At 45.9% G+C, this 21,579-nt stretch overlaps 1 protein-coding gene across 8 annotated transcripts in view; it reads left to right on the top strand.

Moving 5' to 3' along the window:
• KIAA0753 (KIAA0753 ortholog) overlaps positions 1-21,216 on the top strand; it is a 72,564-nt gene extending 51,348 nt beyond the window's left edge. For 3 of the 8 annotated variants that reach the window (XM_063700560.1, XM_063700562.1, XM_063700561.1), the window contains exon 19: positions 20,642-21,216. In XM_063700560.1, coding sequence (XP_063556630.1) covers positions 20,642-20,864 — 223 coding nt within the window. In that variant the 3' untranslated portion in view covers positions 20,865-21,216. Of the gene's footprint in view, positions 1-9,591; positions 11,153-11,195; positions 11,331-20,641 lie in introns of those variants that run through there. The other 5 variants (XM_031003204.3, XM_055367300.2, XM_055367298.2 and 2 more) reach the window with 3 other exon arrangements.
• The last annotated feature ends 363 nt before the right edge of the window (positions 21,217-21,579 follow it).

The raw sequence follows: 21,579 nt of genomic DNA, 5'->3' as shown, positions 1-21,579 counted from the left end.
ATCACAGAATACCATCGACTGCGTGACTTAAACAAGAATGTATTTCTCACAGTTCTGGAGGCTGGGGAGTCTAAGATCAAGGTGATGGCAGATTGAGTGTCTATCGAGGGCCTTCTTCCTGGCTTGCAGATGGCCACCTTCTTGCTGTGTCCTCAAGTGACAGAGAAAGGGAACTGTGGTCTCTTCCTCTTCTCAGAAGGGCACTGATCCCATTGAGGGACCTCCACCCTCATGACCTCATCTAAACCTAATTATCTCCCAAAGGCCCCACCACAGATACTACCACATTGGGGGTTAGGGCTTCAACATATGAATATGGGGGAAACACAGACATTCAGCCCCTAACAATAGAAGTACAATACTCAGGAGTCAGTTAGAGCTGATTTCCTCTTGCTGTTAATGCTAATGTTGTCCCATCAGAGAACACAAAATATTCCTGGGCAGGAAACAGCCATGACCATGGCATGTTCTTGGTGGGGACAAATTTGCTTTTATCAGTAGCAGGCCTCTGATTTTGCAACATTTTCTTTAACCCTTCTCCTTCTTTCTTTATGTGGGTAAGGTAGTTTTGTGGAATCACAAAACAAGATCCTGTAGCTACTAAATTTTGAAGAATGGGTAGCCCTTTTTTTATGTACAAATACTTAATTAAAAGATAGGTGTAAATCTGTTCTTTTTAAACAGAGCCCACATTTAAATTCCTCGCAAGTTATCACCTTGTTACAAACATGCAAGATATTTTTCATCATTGAGCTAAGTGGTATACTATAATTACATTTATATAGTAGCATAGTAGTGTACTGTGATTGCATTTCTTTTTATTTGCTAGTTATTTTATGTATTTGTTAACTTTACCTACGCAGTAGCCAGCCTCTCAATAATATAATTTTTGTCTGGATCAAAAGTATCAGTTAATCTCTGTGATCGGCCCCACCCTTACTTTTTCTCCTGAGACCCCTTTTCCTCCTACCTGAGTCCAGGTGGCTGCTCTCCAGATCTACTGGATGGTTTTCATCCTGGGGCTTCCCTTCCTCATCACCCTTCCTGTTAGGTTACATCTCCCTGTAATAGATTCCCTGTTTTCTGATGCCCTTGTCTTCCGCTTTCTTGGTTTACACTCTTATTTTGATGGCGCATATCCTGTTTTGTGTATTGGAGGAAATTTCTTGAAACTTACAAGTGTGAAAGTGTCTCCCTTCATACTTGATTGATTACTTGGCTGAATTTAAAATTACTGGTGTATTTTTTCCAAAGAATATACCTTCCTTCTTTTGTGGGGGTGAGGAAGGGATTGTCACTTAGCTGCGAATAGGGGTGGAGTGTGTCAGTCCAACAGCTTGTTCTGCAAATTTTCAGCCTGTCTCCTCATTTTCTACCCCATACTGCACTCTGCCTTCATGATTCTCAGCACTCTTAACTTCCTGAGCCTTCACGATGTTTTATAGGACAAATCAGCTTGTTTTTGCCTGGCATCCCTCCCACCCCCACTTACAGACTCTTAGGTTTCAGCTCCCTCTGTGCTGCTAAATCAGTTATGATTCTTCTGTGTGCGTTTATCTTCTGAAAATCTTGGGCATTTCTCACCCACGTGTGTCTCTTTTTGTAGATTTATATATTTGTTTATTTATTTCCTTGTATTTAAGTGGGATTTTGGGTGGGATCAGGGATAATCACTTGTGTTTAAGCCCTCAGGTTGACCCTGAAGTCCTGAGACTTTTCTTTGGTATATATGATAGTACCCTTCAAAGTATATAAGATGCTTTGTTCTGGTAGAGACACAAATTTGTCTTCACATGTATTCTGAAGGATTATCTGGGAGAAGAGAAGAAGTAAACGCGACTTGCTTCCTTTTGTTAACACGCGCTCCTGTAGCATATGTACTCGTTTTCTTGTAACCTGTCTGTCTTGCTTAGGCTAACTGGGATATTGGGAAACCCAAAAGCAAGCCAAGGAAGATAGACTGTTCCTTGTGTGTTCTTACCACCTGATCAAATGACACATTTTGTTCACAGTTGTTAGGTGGATGTAGGGAAAATCTCTCAGCCTATAAAGAATAACAGGTTAAAATGTAGAGGACAGAGCTATTAAAATATGCCTGGATTTTTACAATATTTTCCTCTGCTGTTCTTTGACCCCAAGTGACAGTGCATATGAACAGTCTAGCTCTGTTTCATTTTTATCTCTTCTTTTTTTATTATTTTATTTTATTTTATTTTAGATGGAGTCTCACTCTGTCACCCAGGCTGGAGTGCAGTGGTACAATCTCGGCTCACTGCAACCTCCGCCTCCTGGGTTCAAGTGATTGTCCTGCCTCAGCCTCCTGAGTAGCTAGGATTACAGGTACTGGCTACTACACCTGGCTAATTTTTGTGTTTTTAGTAAAGACAGGGTTTCACCATGTTGGCCAGGCTGGTCTCGAACTCATGACCTCAGGTGATCCACCCGCCTCAGCCTCTCAAAGTGCTGGGATTACAGGCATGAGCCACTATCTCTTCTTTTTTAGTTTATGATTTGAATATTCCAAAGATGAGAGTTATATTGATCAGATCTTTAAAAAGCATCCAAAGACAGTTGACTTCATCTAAAGCCTCTTGGGTAAGGAGAAAGCTGAGTTTTTTCCTTTCTTTTAATGTCTTTATTCCTCTTTATACCTGAAGAAAAGCACTGTTCCAGCAATTAGCTTGAGCAGGTGATATAAACTGAATACAAATAAAAGAGTGATATGAAAGGAAAGGCTTAAGGTGACAGTGCTCTTATTGAAAGCAAACTCTTAAGAATTCCTGGCTTGAAAAACAATGAAGTGAATTCTGGTTGAAAAGGACAGATGAATGTATATGTTTCTCTTTACTTCCTATATCTCTATCCCACTATATGTCACTACAAGAATGAATAAAACACATGAAACCATCAATGACAGCAAACAAGAAATATCAATAAAAATTTGGAAGCCATAAAGCAGTTAGACAATGGTGACTGACTTAGCAGGCTAGAGAAAGCTAAGTGCCTAATGAGGATGAAGGCAAGAACCAAGTTTATCTGTAAAGAACATTGGTTGAGACTCAGGAATTAGAAGCATCAGATGCTTGTGAATGCATGGATGTAGGTGTATTGGGCCATTCTTGCATTGCTATAAATACCCGAGACTGGGTAATTTATAACGAAAAGAGGTTTCATTAGCTCACAGTTCTGCAGGCTTTACAGGAAGCATGGTGCTGGCATATGCTTGGCTTCTTGGGACACCTCAGGAAACATACTGTCATGGCAGAAGACAAAGTGGGGAACAGTCACATCACATAGCAAAAGAAGGAGCAAACAAGAGGGGGGGGAGAATGCCACACACTTTTAAATGACCAGATCTCATGAGAACTCACTATCATGAAGACAGCACCAAAGCATGAGGGATCCTCTCCCGTGATCCAAACACTTCCCACCAGGCCCCACCTCCAGCAGTGGGGATTACAGTTCATCATGAGATTTGAGCGGGAACAAATATACAAACTGTATCAATAGATGAGTCAGGAAATAGGAGGCTTGGTTGACATTCTTATTTTTGAAAATGAGCGGACAGCTGAGATGACCAGATATTTGATAAAAGATACATAGGCTATTATATCAGATAAGCACTCTGAGGAAGCAAAGCAGACAATACAGTGAGAAGAATAAAACATTAAAAACAGACTAGAATTAATATTCTCAGAGAGCTAAGTGAAACTGTTATATCATGAAACAAGAACAGGATACTATAAAAAAGGAACTTCCAGGGAATGAAAAGAAAGTTCTTAGAAATTAAAAACATGATGGCTCAAGTAAACTCACTGGAAGGATCCAAAGAAAATGTCAAATGTCTCAGGCAGTAGAATAAAAAGACAAGAAGCTAGATAATAGAGAAGAAAATATTTTTAAAATTAGAAGCCATTCTAGGAGATTCAACATCTGAATCACCGGAGTTCCAGAATGTGGGAAAAAGGAAAAAGGAGCAATGGGAAATTATCAGAGAAATGCTATAAGAAAATTTCCCAGAAGACTGTTAGTCTTTAGATTGAAAGGGTTCATCAGTTGTCTACTTGTGAGTGAGTGAGTGAGTGAGTGAAGGAATAAATGAATAGAACAGAACACACCATGGCACATCATTATGAAAAGGAAATTTGAGCATCTCAATATAAGGAAAAGAAAGATGACAAAAGATTCCAGAGGGTAAAAACTGTACACATTCAAATAATCAGAAATGAGAATGGCATATTGTTTTTAATAACAACACCAGAAGCTAGAAGATATTAGAGCCTACTTCCAAAATTTAACCTAGAATTATGTGCTCAGATAAATTATCAATTAAAGATAAGGGCAGATAGAATAGAAACATTTTTAGGGCCGGGTATGGTGGCTCACATCTAATCCCAGCACTTTGAGAGGCTGAGGCGGGAGGATTGCTTGAGCCCAGGAGTTTGATACCAGCCCAAGGTGAGACTTCTTCTCTACAAAAAACAAAAAATTAGCTGGGCATGGTGGTACATGCCTGTAGTCCCAGTTACTCAGGAGGCTGAGGTGGGAGGATTGCTTGAGCCCAGGAAATCAAGGCTGCAGTGAGCTGAGATGGCACCACTGTACTCCAAACAAAAACACATTTTCAGGTGGGCAAAGTGTTTAAAAATTTAGTTCACATGCTACTGGAAGATCTATTACGAACGCAAGATGTACATAAAGAGGAAGACTTGAGTTTTAGTAAACTTAGACTCTACCGTGGAACTTCCAGAAGAATGGCAAAAACCTTTCCAGGACAAGATTTTTCAGTAAGCATAGAAAAGAACTAATCCAGATTAGAGTAGTGGGAAAGAGCACTCCAGCGGGGATGGTTCCACAAGGGGAAATGCAGAACGGGGAAGATTAAAGAAGGAAGAAGAAGAAGAAAAACAGATACAGTACCTAATGTGTTGGAATGTAGCAGAAATACCCTTGTATTTCTCTCACAGTTTGGGTATAAATTAGTGATAGGAATATAGAAAGTGAAGCAAATATAAAAACGAGGTAATCACTTCTGCTTCTAGTGATGACGCACTTGGTAATCTGGACCACCTCTCCCACTGAGGATAACTGTTAATAGAAAAGCTGTATTAAAAATAAAACCTATATTCTTGAAGGCATCAAGAAGTTAACTAGGTAATGAAGAATAACTGGGCCAGGGTCCTGGAGAAGACAGAGCCCTGGGGAGGTTAGCCCTTTGTTGAGCACTGGGTAGTCAGTTTGTAGGGAGATGAGCAGCACTTCTGACAGCCTTTTCAGAACAGAGGACAGAGGCTGGAATCAGAGGACAGAGGTTGGAATTCACGGGTTGCTAAAGTGGGGGAATTGTCCTGGTGAACTTTCCTCACTTTTAACTGAGCTCCTAAAAGATTGCACTCTGGAAGTACAGGTGACCTGGATGTAAATAGGCCTTCTCAGGGACTCCACTCAGCTCCAAATTATCTCAGATTGGATTGAGGTGATTCTAGATTGTTACTGCGCCACAGGCACCATGCATTAGAAAACATAAATTTTCTCTGGAGGAAAATAACATCATCTTAGGAATCAATTTATTTCTATGACTGTTGAATACATTGTCTAGTATATGGTGAAAAATAACCAGGCAACAGAGAGACAAGACAATACCAAGAACAGACCTACAGCAGATACAAACATTAGAGCTATCAGACACAGACATTAAAATAACTGCCTAGTGCATTCATAGAAATAAAAGACATGAATTAGAACTTTGGCATAGGACTGGGAACTAAACAAAATCCAAATGGACATTCTAGAATGAAAGATAAAGTTTCTGAAATGAAGAATTCATTGGTTGGGCTCAATAGCAAATTAGACACAACAGAAGAAAAAATTAGAGACTTGGAACGTAGGACAGAAGAAAATATCCAGAGTGATTCCCGGAGACACACAAAAAAAGATGAAAAGTGAAGAAGAGAGGGAAAGGGACATAGAGGAGGTAAGAAGGTCTAACGCGTTGTTGGAATCTCAGGTCAGGAGAGAGAGAAAACGAGTCACAAACAACATCCCAAGAGATAATGGCCATCACTTCCCCAGAGTAGCAAAAGACATCAAGCCATAGATTCAAGAAGCTCCAAAAACCCCAAGCAAGGAAGATAAAAAGAAATCCATACTTAATATTGCTGAAAAATCACAGATAGAGAAAATCTTAAAATCGGCTGGAGGAAGAAAAATCAAGATAAACAAAAACAGTGGAAACTGGAAGACCTGGCATCTTTTAAAATTCCAAACGAAAAGAACTACCAGTCTGGAGTTCTAAGCCCAGTGAAAGATACATCAAAAGGCAAGGTGAGAAAAGAGTTTCCTAACAAAGCTGAATTAGCAGTAGACCTTCACTGTAGGAAATATTAAAAAGGGTATTTTGGGGGAAGAAAGAAAACAGTCACAGATGGAAGGTCAGAAATATAGGGAGGCATGAATTTTAAAAATAGGTAGGTATGTTAAAGTGAATATTGGCTGTATGAAACAATACTGATGTTTTATGGATGCGTGTGTATGTGTACTCACGTTTAAAATATACAGTAACAATAGCATGTAAGAATATAAGTCAGGAAGGGAATAGAGTTCGTATTCTAAGATTCTTGCATTGTGTGGGAAAAAAGGTAAGAATATCAATTAATGTTAGACGTCAAGTCATGGATACTTGTTGTAATCTAGGGTGGCCACTTAATCATAAAAGTGTGTGTAATGTCCAAGTCAATAGAGAAGAGCAAATGTAGTTTAAAAATTATAAAATCTAAAGGAAACCAAGAAAGAAGAGAGAACAAAGAGACAAATATAGAAAATACCTATTATTTTAGAAGCATAAACTCAAATGTATCAGAATAACATTAAATGAAAAAGAACCTTACATGCCAATTAAAAGACAAAAGATTGTCAGATTAGCGAAAAAACAAAAACTGGGTGGGAATGGGGTAGAAGGAATAGGAGAGGGGGAGTGAAACTTATCTGCATTTACCATTTTTGTGTAACTCTGACTTTTGAAACCATGTTAATGTTTCTTATACATCCCCTTAGTCAACAGGGATGGGGCGGGGGCCTTAAGTCAAATACAAACAGAAACATGAACCTAACTGTATTTCAAATAAATAATATAATCACATTAACGGCATGAAGCCTAAATAACTTTTGAACACAATATGTTGACTCTTTACCTCTGGCTAAAGACAAAAAGAACTGTAAACACATAACTGGATTCTAGTTTGTAGGTTTCTTTTATACAGTGGCATGGGTTAACAGTTGAAAACTATTTTCTCTATATTTTAGGATTGGTCAAATAAGTAAGTACATTGTGAATAACGGGAGCAAGGTTTCTAGGGGAAGGCTGGGATGAATATATGGTTTTTTATAGACGTAGAAATAGATAACAGGGTGTTTCTTAGTTTGTCTGCTGAGAAGGCCCAGAAGCAGAGGTGCCAGTAGCAGTGAGCACACCCGGTACCCACATCTTGGTTTCTAAATACCGTTCTCCATGAAGAGGCACCAGGTGAAGAGGCACGAGGGCTTCTTGGAAGAATGGCTGACTATAAGCCTGGGGCTGGAAAAATGTAAGATAAGCCTCAGACATACTGTGCTAGAAAGGAAGTGCTCAAAGAAAGATGGGGACATGTCGAGAGTTCACAGGAGTTCCCAAGAGGCGCCTACGGGCCAAATCCAGGACATTTTCAAGCATCAAAATATGTAATAATAGTATTGGATTATAAACTATACAATAAAATAAGAATCTATAAGGCCAAACTGATAGGAATGAATACATAAGTAAAGGACAAGGGAAAGCTTTCATTACAGTAGAATGCCAACTATTAAATGGAGAAGAAGTGACGGAAGTAGAAAATCCATGTTTGGCAACCCTGTAATAATTGATTTAGGCAAATTTCATGAGAAACGGGAGTTTACATAGTCTCAAAATATCTCCCTCCACTATACCTATTAATTACAAAGGGGAAAACAGTAACTTTACAAGGGAGAAACCTGGCAGACATCACCGTAACCCAGTGATGCAAAATTAACTGACATCATTAACGGATATCAAATAGATATCATGGTGCACTGAAGGGACACACTACCCTTCTGTGGCATCTCTTTCAAAAACGTATGTCCTGAATCTGATCTCAAGGAAAAAACCCAAATTGAGGGATATTCTCCCCACCCCCCCAAAAAAAGGCTTTTACTCTTTAAAAAATGTTAAGGTCATGAGAGGCAAAGAAAGACTGAAGAACTATTAGATTACAGTAGACTAAAGAGCTGTGACAGCAAAATGCGACATGGAATCCCAGACTGGAACCTTGGACTAGCAAAAAATTTCTTTTGAAGGAAATTATTTGGATGGTTGGCAAAATTTGAATAAGGCCTGTAGATACATAGGCCTGTAGAATAGATAATAGTTTTGTATCAATGTTAATTTTATAATTGTTATAATTGTACCATAGTTATTTAAGAGAACGTCCTTGTTTGTAGGGCTACTTGGGAGATATGAAGCTTGCGCCGTTCAGAAAATGAAGGGGTGTGTGTGTGTGTGTGTGTGTGTGTGTCTGTGTGTGTACAGAGGAGCACCCGTGCAGAGTCCCCTAGTGTCCTCCCCCGTCTCCTACAGAGAAGGCACTCCCCTTCCTCCGTCGGCCAGTCAGGCAGCTGTTAGAGGTGGGGCTAGGTTGCAGCTGGTTAGTTTCTGGTCGCCTCTGGTTTCAAACACATTGAGGATGAAGTCCATCCTGTGTGTGTTTTAGGCCTGTCCCTCTAGCAGGACTTTGGGAACTAAGCACCACCATCCTTCTGTCTAGGAGAGCAGGGCCTCTCACCTTGTTTTTCTTCTTCAAAAGTATCTTGGCCGGGCACAGTGGCTCATGCGTGTAATCCCAGCACTTTGGGAGGCCAAGGCAGGCGGATCACAAGGTCAGGAGATTGAGACCATCCTGGCTAACGTGGTGAAACCCCATCTCTACTAAAAAAATACAAAAAATTAGCCGGGCGTGGTGGCAGGCTCCTGTAGTCCCAGCTACTCAGGAGGCTGAGGCAGGAGAATGGTGTGAACCTGGGAGGCGGAGCTTGCAGTGAGCCAAGATGGTGCCACTGCACTCCAGCCTGGGCAACAGAGCGAGACTCCATCTCAAAAAAAAAAAAAAAGTATCTTGGCTGTTCTTGGCCTTCTGAATTTCCATTTAGATTTCAGAATTGACTTGTTAATTTCCACAGCTGAGTAAAAGAATGGCTCCCATATATGGCTGTACATACCTTTATTTTATTTTATTTATTTTGAGACGGAATCTCGCTCTGTTGCCCAGGCTGGAGTGCAGTGGTGTGATCTCTGCTCACTGCAATCTCCACCTCCCAGGTTCAAGCGATTCTCCTGCCTCAGCCTCCTGAGTAACAGGGTTTACAGGTGTGCATGCCACCACGCCTGGCTAATTTTATGTATTTTTAGTAGAGACGGGGTTTCACCATGTTGGCCAGGCTGGTCTCAAACTCCTGACCTCAGGTGATCTGCCTGTCTTGGCCTCCCAAAGTGCTGGGATGACAGGTGTGAGCCACCGCGCCTGGCCTTGTACATACCTTTAGTTGTGTTGTTTGTCTTCCAGCTTTTCAGAAGAGCTGGTAGATGAAGCTCTGGGTGCTGTGGCTGCTGAACTTCAGGATATGTGCGAAGATTATGCAGAAGCTGTGTTCACCTCAGAATTCTTAGAGGCTGCTACATAAAGGCTCTCTGAGGCGAGGCCCTTTGTGTCACACTGGAGAAGGGATGGCATCACCCTTTGTTTTGGCCCACAGGAAATTTTCATCCTCAGCTGTCCATCCAGGCCCAGAAGGTGCTGCCCACTGAAAGGAAGGCAGTGCCGGGGAGGTCATCCTCACTTTGCATTTTCTTTTGTCATGGCAATGGTTCTGGAAATGTATGATGCAATGTATCACACTTATCAGTGCCCAGGCAACACAACTTGATTATGGCAATATTTTCAGAATGTGTACTTTTCCTATTGAAATACCATGTTCATTCCTCTGGCTCAGTTTGGTGATGAAAATGTTTTGAAAGATAATCGATACGTATATTTCACACAAGGATTCTGGTTGCTGTTGAACCCTTGCTGGCATTGATACCAACACAAGTGCGGCTACTAGCTGGTCCCATCGCGGGGCCCCTGTTTTGCATCTTTGGCGATTTCCTGTCAGGACCTCTGGCCCTACTAGGCTGTAGACTCAGGGAGAGCACAGTCTGGCTGTGCTGCCAAACCTCTCCTCTGCTGCAGTTTATTCCAAACAGGAGCCCCCTGGCTGTCAGTGCACAATAATAGACACACATTTCTTCAATGTTCCATTCCTAGGTGATTTTCACATTTTTAGTTCCTCAGCATATTTTATTGCTGTGTGTTGACACAATCTGGTATAAAAAACTTTCTCTGGATTCAGAGGAAGTTTGAGGAATCAGGAGAGGACCAGACCTTCTCCTGTGCCTGGGTGAAGGTACAGACCTCGCTGTGTCTCCAATGAGGTCAGAAGTGTCTCTGTTTCATACCACAAAGGAACCCCGAGTGGGAGTAGAGAACAGATGGATGGCGCGAAGACCTCTGTGTCTCCCCAGAGAAAGGAAGAAACTTAAGAACCATCATAGCCTGGTCCTCCAACATCTTAGAGATCATGTTTTCTAAGAGAAAAGCCTGTGTTTTCAGAAACTCTGAATTCAGAAAAAGAAACGGAATGTGCGTAAGAATCAGGCCACTGCCTGGAAAGACTTTCTCTCAATTCGTAGCCTGAGGTTCAGTGAAGGAAACATGCAGAAAGAATGCCTGAGACGCCCCCAGGGAATAAGGGAACTCTTTATAACCTGTCCAGTGCTGTCATCTGGGATTTTTCTCTGAAGTACAAGAATTTCAGGTGATTTAAGCTGCTTGATCACACTTATTTGTGCAAAATTAATTTTCATTTAATGTTAATGTTTTCCTGCTTAATTTTATATAACTTCAGAATGTAAAGAGCTTCAAGGTAAATTACAAGGTGTTTAACCTGGGGAGTTAAATGTGTACACTTGAATTAATAGGAGCACCTGTTGTTGCTAGTATAAAGTAATTTGTGTGGCAGTTTGTACTGTGCTGATTTTTTAAAATAAACCCAATATTTTAAAGTATGTGCCTATTTGAAATAATTTACATCTCCTTTTTTTCCCACAGGCAAAGTGAAATGTGATTTACAGAAACCACTGAGAATACTTTTATATGTGATATGACTATAGTGGATTATTTGCCACCCCTTCCCCCCGAGAAAAAAATTAATGACAATAAAAGCTAACATTTATTGAGCACCTACTAGAGCATTGCTCTCCGTGCTTGCCATGTAGTAACTTATTTAATCCTCACCTCATCTCTGTGAGGTGGAGAGCATCATTGTTCCCATTGTATAGATGAGTAAAACGAGGCACAGGAGGAGATAATTTGACCAAACAAACTTGGAGTTTACCTGAGCGCATCTTCCTGCCTTTCCCTATCCCCACTCAGCGTGTGCTGGAGCAGTCCCTTTCCTCACACTTCCTGCTGCAGCCTGTGTCCTGAAAGGCCGAGCCCAGGCTTTGCCTTGTTTCAGGATCTTCCCACTCTCTCCTGCTCCTCCCACCAGGTGGATCTGCCTTTCTCTGACTCATGTGGGTGGAGCTTCAACCAGCCCCAGTGTCCAAGTGTCAAAATTATATCCCTGGCCCATCGCAAACATCCACAGCCAGAGCATTCTCCAAAGACACAAAAATATACTGCAAGAAATAAACATTTTTCTTTGCAAATGGAAGCTAAATCCTTAGAATATAAAAGTTCCCGTTTATCGCCTCGCAGCCAGCCCAGACATCTAGAATTTTTTGTTCTTCATGAACAAGGGCTGACCGTACATCATTCTGTAATTCCCTTCAGCTTTCTCACGAACTATTCGTGTACTATTTCAGAAGCAGAAACACAAGAGTTCAGTGTTTTTGTGTTGCATAGGCCGTCCCCCGTGTACAGAGACATGAAAACGCACTCCGAGCGCTCCACCGGCACAGCTTGGTCACACGGGATTTCTGTCTGTTTCTGTGCTTACCTCTAGTCTGTTTAGCTCCTTGAGGGCAGGGACCCTGCCTAGCTTATAGTTGGTGCTCAGTAAATTCTTCTGAATTAATGAAAGGTGAAGGGCAGACTGATTGATTTTATACGAGGGGGTCTGTCACATCTCATATAGTCCACAGAAATCTATGATGTCCTTTTGTGACCCCGAGATAGAATGCCATTTGAGAACTATAATTCCGTCTTGGAGGTACTGCTGCCATTGCAATTCCAGCTCAGATGGCAAGAACTTGCTTCCTCCTCCTAGAGCAGGGGATGGGCCTCAGCCTCATGCTGCTCCTGACCTTGAGCGAGCCTTGGCCAGGGTGCTCCTGGGGACTAAGCTGGGGCGGCCCAGGGACTGGAGAAGAAGACAGAAGGATGTGCATGGGAGCTCCTTGCCTCTTGTGTTCTGTCACTATTTCAGCACTGTGGTCCCTTCTCCCTCTGCCCGCCGGTGCTGGGGTTTGGAGGAGAGATGGTGAGGAGAGAAGCGCTTTCCTCACTCCACTTCCTCCCTGGGCTCACGGTTCCTGCTTTCCTGAAGGTGGTCCGAGTGTGTGTGTGTGTGTGTTGGGGGAGTGGGGGAGGTGGAGGCATGAACTGCACTGTGGCCAGTGGGTCTGAAAGGCAGAAGGAAGGGCCTGAGGGAAGCCCCAGGGCCAACAGCAAGGGGAAGGGTCCAAGTCAGAAAGTCCCCTGTGCTCTCTGTGACAGTGTAGGTTTCCATCACGCTTCTGTGTTTCTGAGAGGAGCTCTCTTTATTTTGGCAACGTGAGACAATAGTGAGAATTCCCTGCAGAGCCTGTAAATTCAGGGGTGTCCACATCATCATGGGCTTATTATCACCACAGAAGTGCCCTTTGGGAGGGGCCAGCCTGTGAAAGGGCTCCTGGTTCTCTGGGCTCTTGAAGAGCAGCAGAAGGGCAGTGGCCTTGCCCCACTGAGCTCCATTAGTTCAGGAGCCGAGATCTCAGATCTGTTTCCACACTGGCATGTTGACTGAGTCCAATAACGTGGGCCTGGATTGGAGGGGCTTCCACCTGACGTCCTGTGTACTTCCTATCAGTCCTCAGTAAGGGCCCCAGGAAATCCCAGATAGGGACCCTGGGCTGGTTGTCAGGCCCAAGTGAACTCAGGCAACAGACCCAGCAGGATCATTCCCCGACGTGGAGTGCACAGCTGGCTTCCGGAGTCAAGGCTCCCCTCCCGGTTCAGCTCCAGTGCTGGGTTCTCCCTTGCCAGCCTGCCCAGGACCTTGCTCCACCTTCCCCAGTCTTCTCCCCAAGCCTGCACCTGCCTTCCCAGTTGACCCCTTTATCCTTTATTTGCTGCTTTCCCTAGAGTCCCCTTGGCTGTTCTTGACCTCATATACCTGGAAATCCTTTCCTTGAACCGGACCTGCAGGCTTTTACTATTTTCCCTGGCTCGCTTTCCATCCATCCAACTGGACTTCTGCCTGTGGCCTGGAGTTAGGTCCATCCGTTCCCACCACCAACGCTGCCTTCCAGCCCCCCACCTTGTCACAGCTGGCTACTCCCCTTGGGGAGTCCAAGCCACTCGCATGTGCTGTCCTCTCTCTCCCTGGTGGTGTCATTCCCCATGACACTCTGGGTCTCATAGTTTTATCTCTCCCTCCACTCATTCCAACACCTCAAAATCCTTTCTGGAGAACCTTCAAAGGTCTTACCCAGTCGTTTCCGGGGCACCTTTACCCCAAAGAGCACCCTTAAATACTATCTCAGCTGCGACCGCGTCCACCTCCATGTCCTCTAAAACCCCTTCTGGTCACTGCTGGCCCTTTGCTTTCACTGCAGCCCTCCACCCGTCCCCTTTTACCCTCCCGACTGGGGATCTCTCCCCTTGTGTTGCTCTGCGGCCTCCTCCACCCCCACACTTCCTCTCTGCCTGCCCCGCTGAACTTAGTCATGCGTTTCCCTTCTGGTCGGCTTGGCTCCCCAGAATCTCCCACCCCACACATCGTTCCTCTGTCTTCACTGTGGGTCTTGGTGAGGTCAGCGTAAGGCCTCTCACTCCTGGCCTGCAGAGCCCTGCAGAAGGTCACCGTGCCTGTGTCCCGGAAGCCCACAGCACATTCCTGCCACCTGCCACAAGGAGGCCCTCAGTGCTCCGAGATAGCTCTATCCATGCCTGGCAAGTCTTGTGGACTGGAGAGACTTCTAAGGAGACTTCCGGCTCTGAATTGCTGCGATCACGAGGGGCAGGAGCATTCAGATCCCAGACATGTCGGCTCTGCCATCTGCCCTGCAGCCCCAGTGGTCCCTAAGCCTGAGCTGAATTTGACCGAGGAAGCCCTCAGCAGACACTGATTTCTCGAGTGCATACAGGAAGCAGGGAGTCCAGGGAGCCGTGGAGATCAAACTGGCCACCAAACTTGTGCAGCCACCGTCCTGTGTGGCCCTAAAGACCTCCCGGGGGAGAGTGGCATCTCCAGGGCCAGGCTCAATAAGAGATTTGGCTTTTCTTAACCATAATTAGCCAACGCACTGCTTCTGGAGAGTTACTAGAGGTCAAAAAAGTTCCCTGAATGCTTTGAACAACAGCTCACGTATTAGCTGGCACTTTACAATTTATAAAATGCATTTACATATATTCTTTCCTTACATCACTATAACCACTCCTGTTTTGTATACCAACAGTAGTTCGGCTCATTAAGAATTCGAGCCACAAGTTAAATTCCTGTGTGATTTTCATGCCTTGGTTTCCTAATAGGTGAAATGGGGATGAAAAAATAGCACCCACCCAAGGTTTTTGTGAGGATAAGGGAAATGCCCGTGAAACCACTTAGAATAGCGCTGGGCAGACAGTAAGTGCTCAATAAATGTTACCTATTAGACTCCCCACTGAGAACCTCATAAGAGGGAACCTTTCAGCTTGTCGCGCAGGCTTGGTTCCGAAGTGTGTCCCTGGCCTCCTTCCACCCATTGCACTCTCTCTCCTGCTCACAATCCTGTGTCTTTCCTTGCCTCATCTGTCACACTAGACACTCGGCAACACTTTTCCTGGCCTGGCCTTTGGCTGCTCTGAGTCACATACACATCTGGCTTCCCCCTCCAGCTGGTCCGCCTGGGCTGCCTCAGTGGACGCCCTTGCTCTAGGGCTTCCAGTGCCACCAGAACTTTCTAAACTGGACTGCGTCCTTATGGAGTAGTTGAAGTATTAGCCCCATTTTACAGACGAAGAAACTGAGGTTTGTAGAAATTAAGGGGCTTGCTCCGTGTCATGCAGACATGGGGACAGGGCCAGAACTCAACCTGGGTCCTCTGACTTCAAGTCTAGTAGCCTTTCCATTCTGCCACACAGTTTGATCTTTCTCCCAAGTAGATGATTCTTAGATGGCTTAGGAAATCTTAGCAGATGTCAAACATAAGGGCAGTCTCCATTTTTTAAAAAATCAGCAAATATTTTCTATGGTCCCGCTCTTCGTCAGGCACAGTGGTGCTTAGTTCTGGGCATATAAAGAGGACTGAGATGTCTTGCTTCATTTTCTTTTTCTTTTCTTTTCTTTTTTTTTTTTTTTTTTTTTGAGACAGTCTCGCTCTGTCCTCCAGGCTGGAGTGCAATGGCACAATCTCAGCTCACTGCAACCTCTGCCTCCTGGTTTCAAGTGATTCTCCTGCCTCTGCCTCCCACGTAGCTGGGATTACAGGCGCCTACTACGCCCTTGCTTCACTTTCTAACATGGCCCAGCACGGTGACCAGGTCAGAGTTGAGGTGCAGCCTCAGTTTCTAGCCACTCCATCAGGGTCTGCTTTCCTGAGCCCCTACACTCCTGCTGGGGCTGGAAACCCCGCCCACAGAGTAGCGATCACCCCACTGCTCGGGTGCTATGTCCTAGGTGCTTTATTTATATCACCTCATCTGAATCTCACACTAGCATTGAAATACAGAGTATCATCCCATTTTACAGATGAAACAGAAACCAAGCAAAGTGCAGATTTTCCCATCTGGAAAGTGGTTGTCACCGGGTCTCGTTATGGATTTGATATTCTTCCCAGCATACTGCAGTGCTGCTCCCTGGACCCTGGCATCCAGCCTGCCGCTGGCCAGGCCCCCGTCTCAGAGTCTTCTGCCAGGAACTGGGGCTCTGCTCTGAAGGCACAAGTCAGGCAGCGGCCGCATGCTGTGCTGTGGTCTCACCTGTGGCCTTGCCCGCCTGTGCCAGCTGACTGTGAATTGGATCTGCCAGTACCAGCCCTAGCCTGGGCTAGGCTGTGCCCATGCAGTGCTGTTCCCCAGGTGACTTTCTGCTGCACCCAGGCCAGCCTCCACAAAGCCAGCATCCCCAGCGCTCCTGTCTAGTTTCCTCACCTGCCTCCCAAAGGCAGCATTCTCAGGCAGCCTCTCCCCACATGGTGGCAAAATGGGCCCAGCAGCCTCAGCCTGATGTTCTCTCTATTTAGCAATCACAGCAGAAAAGAAGAGCCTGTGATCCCCGAGAGAGCCAGCCAATGCCCCTGGGTTACTGGTCTCTGCCTCTGGTTGGCCCACCTTGAGTAACAAGCCCATCTCCCGTCGAATCCCTATGCTCTGATTGGTCAAATGGGAGTCATATGTCCACCCCTGGAAAAGGGGATGGATCAGCATCATCTCAGCTACAGGGACTGAACGTGGGGCAGGCAGCTCCTCCGAGGAAGATGGGGGCCCTGTTACCTGAAGCGGAGGGAGTTGACACTGGACAGGCACAAACTGCCACTGCATATATAAAAAGCAGCGCGCCTGGTCATAGACAGTTTTCAATTCACATTACCATTCATTGAAGGTTCACTACATACTACAGAAATGCAAAGAGAGGCCGGGCGTGGTGGCTCATGCCTGTCATCTCTGCACTTTGGGAGGCCGAGGCGGATGGATTACTTGAGGTCAGGAGTTCGAGACCAGCCTGGCCAACATGGTGAAACCCCGTCTCTACTAAAAATACAAAAATTAGCCTGGCATGGTGGTACACGCCTGTAGTCCCAGCTACTCAGGAGGCTGAGGCAGGAGAATCACTTGAATCTGGGAGGTGGAGGTTGCAGTGAGTCTAGATCATGCCACTGCACTCCAGCCTGCGCGACAGAGTGAGACTCTGTCTCAAAAAAAAAAAAAAAAAAGAAAGAAAGAAGAAAAGGAAAAAAAGAAAAAAGAAATGCAAAGAGAGTTTAGACACAGACCTCTTCAAAGCAGAATAAAAACAAAGCAGGAGGAGAGGGAAGCTAGCGTGCTGTGGTTGTACATTGAAAGGGGCGATTCACTGTTACTGAGTGAGGGTTGTGGTTTTGATGGTCTTCCTGGAGGAGGTGGCATTTGAATTAGGCCTTGAAAGATAGTTGACGCTTTTCCAAAGCGTGAAGTCTTGAAAGTGGGGGACATAGGTGTGAACACAGTGCGATTAGACAGCAAAGGTGCTGGCGGTATTTACCAGAGCCGAGAGGTCCACACTGCCATCTCAGCCCTACGCAGGTGAGCAGGAGAGCACCCTGTACCCCAGGAGGCTGAATGCATTGGAGGCACTGAGGAGTGGCCTCAACAGCTCATTACTCCACCAGGCAAAGAATTTTGTCCAGCTTCAAGAAGATGCTGTTGAGTAGGAATAGACAGCTTCCCCCATCCTGTCCTCCCTCCCTCCCTTTGAAAGCAAGACTTACCTCGGATTGCCCTTGCTCACGCTTTCTAATCTTTATTCTGTTTCTAAATGGGGGAGTCTACCGGGACCCCCAGGCCCTTGCCAAGTGCTCCATCTGTATTTAATCAATCCCTCCTCTGAAATCCAATCCGTCATAAATTCCAGCCGCACAATAAATGTGCAGAGAGGTCTGCAGGCATGGGCTTTTATAGTCAAAGGGAAACAGAATTGGTGCCCAAATGATTGAATCGAGAACAATGGGACTCCGAGAGAGGTGCGTGCAGGAGGGGCAAATATCCGACGGCAAGTGGCTGTGCCTGGAGAGCCTGCTGTTCTTGGCCTGAGTGTGTGCCCTCCCAGCAAGGCGGGCATGTCCTCTGCCGGCCTCCCCGCATTTATTAGCTCTTGGTAATGGATTTTATATCTGCTCAGTGTGATGAAGGAGTCTTGGCAGTCCTCAGAGACCTGCAGAGTCTCCTCCCAGCCCTCCAATGAGAAGCCGGCAGCCTTCGTCACCCTTGTAGGTGGCTCTCTGGCCAACATTTACTTTAATGTCAAAAAGAAATCCCAGGCATGGGATTTGAAACAGACGCGGGGCCGACAGGGCGACTGGGTCTTTGCGAGGACAATCCGGGCAGGGCCTGGGGGCCTGGGCTCTTTCTGTCCATGTTGATTGTGGTGTAGCCTCTGGAGGGGCACATAGTGGGCTCCCCATTCCGGGCTGGGGCCTCGGACTGGCATGCATCACTTGTGACCTGCAGCATGTGTGACAGAGGCCGCCTGGGCATGAGGGCGGGGGCTGCTGGCTTGGCCGCCAAAGCTTTTAATTAACTCAGATAATTGTTCACAGCTTTAGGCATGAAAGCCCCAGGCTCCTCACACTGACTTAGGGGGCCTGTTTCCCATCGGAACAAAGGAATTGACTAAAACTGGAGTTCTTGCTATTTTGAAGGGTCAGGACCCCTTTATAAACCTGGACAATGCTGTGGACCCTTTCTTCAGTAAAGACACACACATAGGGGCCGGGCGCGGTGGCTCATGCCTGTAATCCCAGCACTTTGGGAGGCCGAGACAGGTGGATCACGAGGTCAGGAGCTCGAGACCAGCCTGGCCAACATGGTGAAACCCCGTCTCTACCAAAAATACAAAAATTTGCCAGGGATGGTGGCGCATGCCTGTAGTCCCAGCTACTCGGGAGGCTGAGGCAGGAGAATGACTTGAACCCAGGAGGCAGAGGTTGAAGTGAGCCGAGATCGCGCCACTGCACTCCAGCCGGGGCGACAGAGCGAGACTCCATCTCAAAAAAACAAACAAACAACAACAACAAAAACAAAAACAACTATCTAGAACAGTTCATGTACCTAGCAGTGTCCTCGTCACAATACACTTTCCAATCTCCGAGGCAGGCAGAGGCTTTACTACCCCTTTTTCTGTGAATGAGAGCAAAAACCCAGAGTGGAAACAGGTCTCACAGGAAATCAGAAGCAAAACTGGGACTAGGCCTACGGTCCTCTGATTCCCAGTCTGGTGTTCTCTTTTGGTGCATGAAAAAACCCCAAACAAACCAAAACAGAAAACCTCATCCCCCCACCCCAGGAATGTCCAATAACTCTTCCCCTCTGTGTACGGAGGGGAGCAGAAATCCACTTCCCCAAGTGGAGCCTCACTGCATCTTAGGCTCAGAAGGCTTTTGTTAAGTATTACTTTCTACAGCTTGAAATAGAACGTCAAGAAATAGAACTCTGAAAATCATGGTTGTTCTTACTTCCCAAGTATGAAATATTGCAATGTCGAAACATTGGAAAGCACACAGCCTGCAGCAGCCCCAACAGGAAAGCACTACGGGAGGACCAGCAGCCTCTTCCTCCCTGGGAGGCGGGGAGGGATCAATCTGGGAGACCCCCCAGCCCCTTCTGTGCAGTTTCCTGCAAAGGATGCTCTCACGTCCTCATGCCGGGAGGAGTGCCCATCACAGGTGGCCGAAAAGTCCCTCGCTCACACACCCCTAAACAAAGGCAGCTGCACCCTTCTGAAGGTTTCTGGAACCCTTAACTTTGGCTAGGGTCTCGGGGTGAGCTCTGGGGGGATTGCTGGGTAGGTGTGATGACACAGCCCCTACTGTTGAAGTCATTTGGAATTCATGATGCAATCCCTCATGAGAATTGTCCAACCCTCAGAAGTCTATTGCACTCTCTATGCCCTTGGAATATGGTTATGTGGATACAGGGTCTTGCCTCCCAAGATAGGACCCTTCAATCTTTGTCTCCCACACCTGGAAGCTGGGGCATGCATGTCCCAGGTTTGGCTAATCATGCTTGGCTGGAATGAGTGATTCAAAACTGATGTTTCTTTATAACCCATTCATTCAGGGGCTGGTGTGTACAGCGAAGAGAGTGGCCATCAGACTAAAGTCCTTCTGCTAAAAGGTGACTGCTGTGCTTTCTAGAAAGTTCTTGGCCTTCTCCAGCAGCCTCAGTTCCCATCTGCTTTTCTTTTTTTTTCATTTTTGAGACAGAGTCTTGCTCTGTTGTCCAGGCTGGAGTGCAGTGGCGTGATCTCTGCTCACTGCAACCTCTGCCGCCCAGGTTCAAGCGATTGTCTGGCCTCAGTCTCCCGAGTAGCTGGGGCTAAAGGCATGCACCATCACACCCAGCTAATTTTTGTATTTTATTTTATTTTATTTTTTTAGTAAAGATGGGGTTTCACCATGTTGGCCAGGCTGGTCTCGAACTCCTGACCTTAAGTGATCTGCTCAGCTCGGGCTCCCAAAGTTCTGGGATTACAGGCGTGAGCCACTGTGTCCAGCCCCATCTGCTTTTCAAGCCTATCCCTGCAGGCTCCTCTGATTCTCTGAGACCCCGATAGCCTGCCAATAAACTCCCTTTCTGCTTCAGAGAGACTGAATCTGTGTCTGTTACTTACAAAGGGAAGCAACCGGTGTTGCATACACATCGCCCGGACCTTCTATGACATCTGCAAGCAACTGCGATCTGTGTACCTGCTACCTGCTGCTGCTTCTCTTGACAGCGATGCGTGGAAGGGAATGCTTCTCAGGGCGACACAGAGAGAGAGGAAAGACTTACCGACACAAGCGAGGGACAGCCGCCTACATCTCCATGGGAGAGTGGGAGGAGAGAGCCTTGAGTTAAGAGCCTGGACTGTCTTTCAGTCCCAGTTGTGCCACCAAATGCCCTGTTTTTGACTCCCCCCCACCCCCATTACCCAGTGCTGAGCTTCCCCATCAGTACAGTGAGGTGCCGGGGTTGGATCCCGTGGATTCGGGAGGGCCTTCCTCCGCCGCCAGGTTCCAAGTCCAGGAAATCCTTCCAGCTATTCTGCTTCCTCATCTGCACAAAGGAAGCCCCCATCCAGTTGAGACTCCCTCCCCAGGTGCTCTGAACCTGAAAACAAAGAGCAGTTGTGTGCCCCTCCCTGTCCATCACTTTCCCTACCCGTCACACCTCTCTCCCTCTCTCCCCCTTATAAGCTGCATGACTGAAGGTCAGGGCTTCCCAGGAATGCTTACCTTTTTGCCTTTGCCTTCCTGCCTTTAGAAATTGATTTACATAAAACAACCAGAAGGGATTTCTGGAACTGTGTCTTCATTCACCAGTGGCCCTTCTGGGCCAAGATGTTTCTCTGATGGACTGTGTCCTTCAGCCGGTAATTTAATCGGCATCTGCTTGGTGCAACATCTCCCACTGTGGTTTACCAGGAATGGCTCGAAAAGGGATGTCCGTCTTTGTGAAAGGCTGCGATGCCTGGAGTCCCCAGAGTGTCCTTTCACTCGGCGTGTAATCTAGTATATCTTTAATAAGTGGAGTCAATTCACTTTCAAAACCCTTGTAAAATTCAGCCTTTTAG

Source organism: Gorilla gorilla, chromosome 19 (assembly GCF_029281585.2).
Source record: "Gorilla gorilla gorilla isolate KB3781 chromosome 19, NHGRI_mGorGor1-v2.1_pri, whole genome shotgun sequence".
In the NCBI taxonomy this organism is placed as follows: domain Eukaryota; kingdom Metazoa; phylum Chordata; class Mammalia; order Primates; family Hominidae; genus Gorilla; species Gorilla gorilla.
The sequence above is the reverse complement of the archived record's forward strand: the minus strand, read 5'-3'. Positions and strand labels throughout refer to the sequence as shown.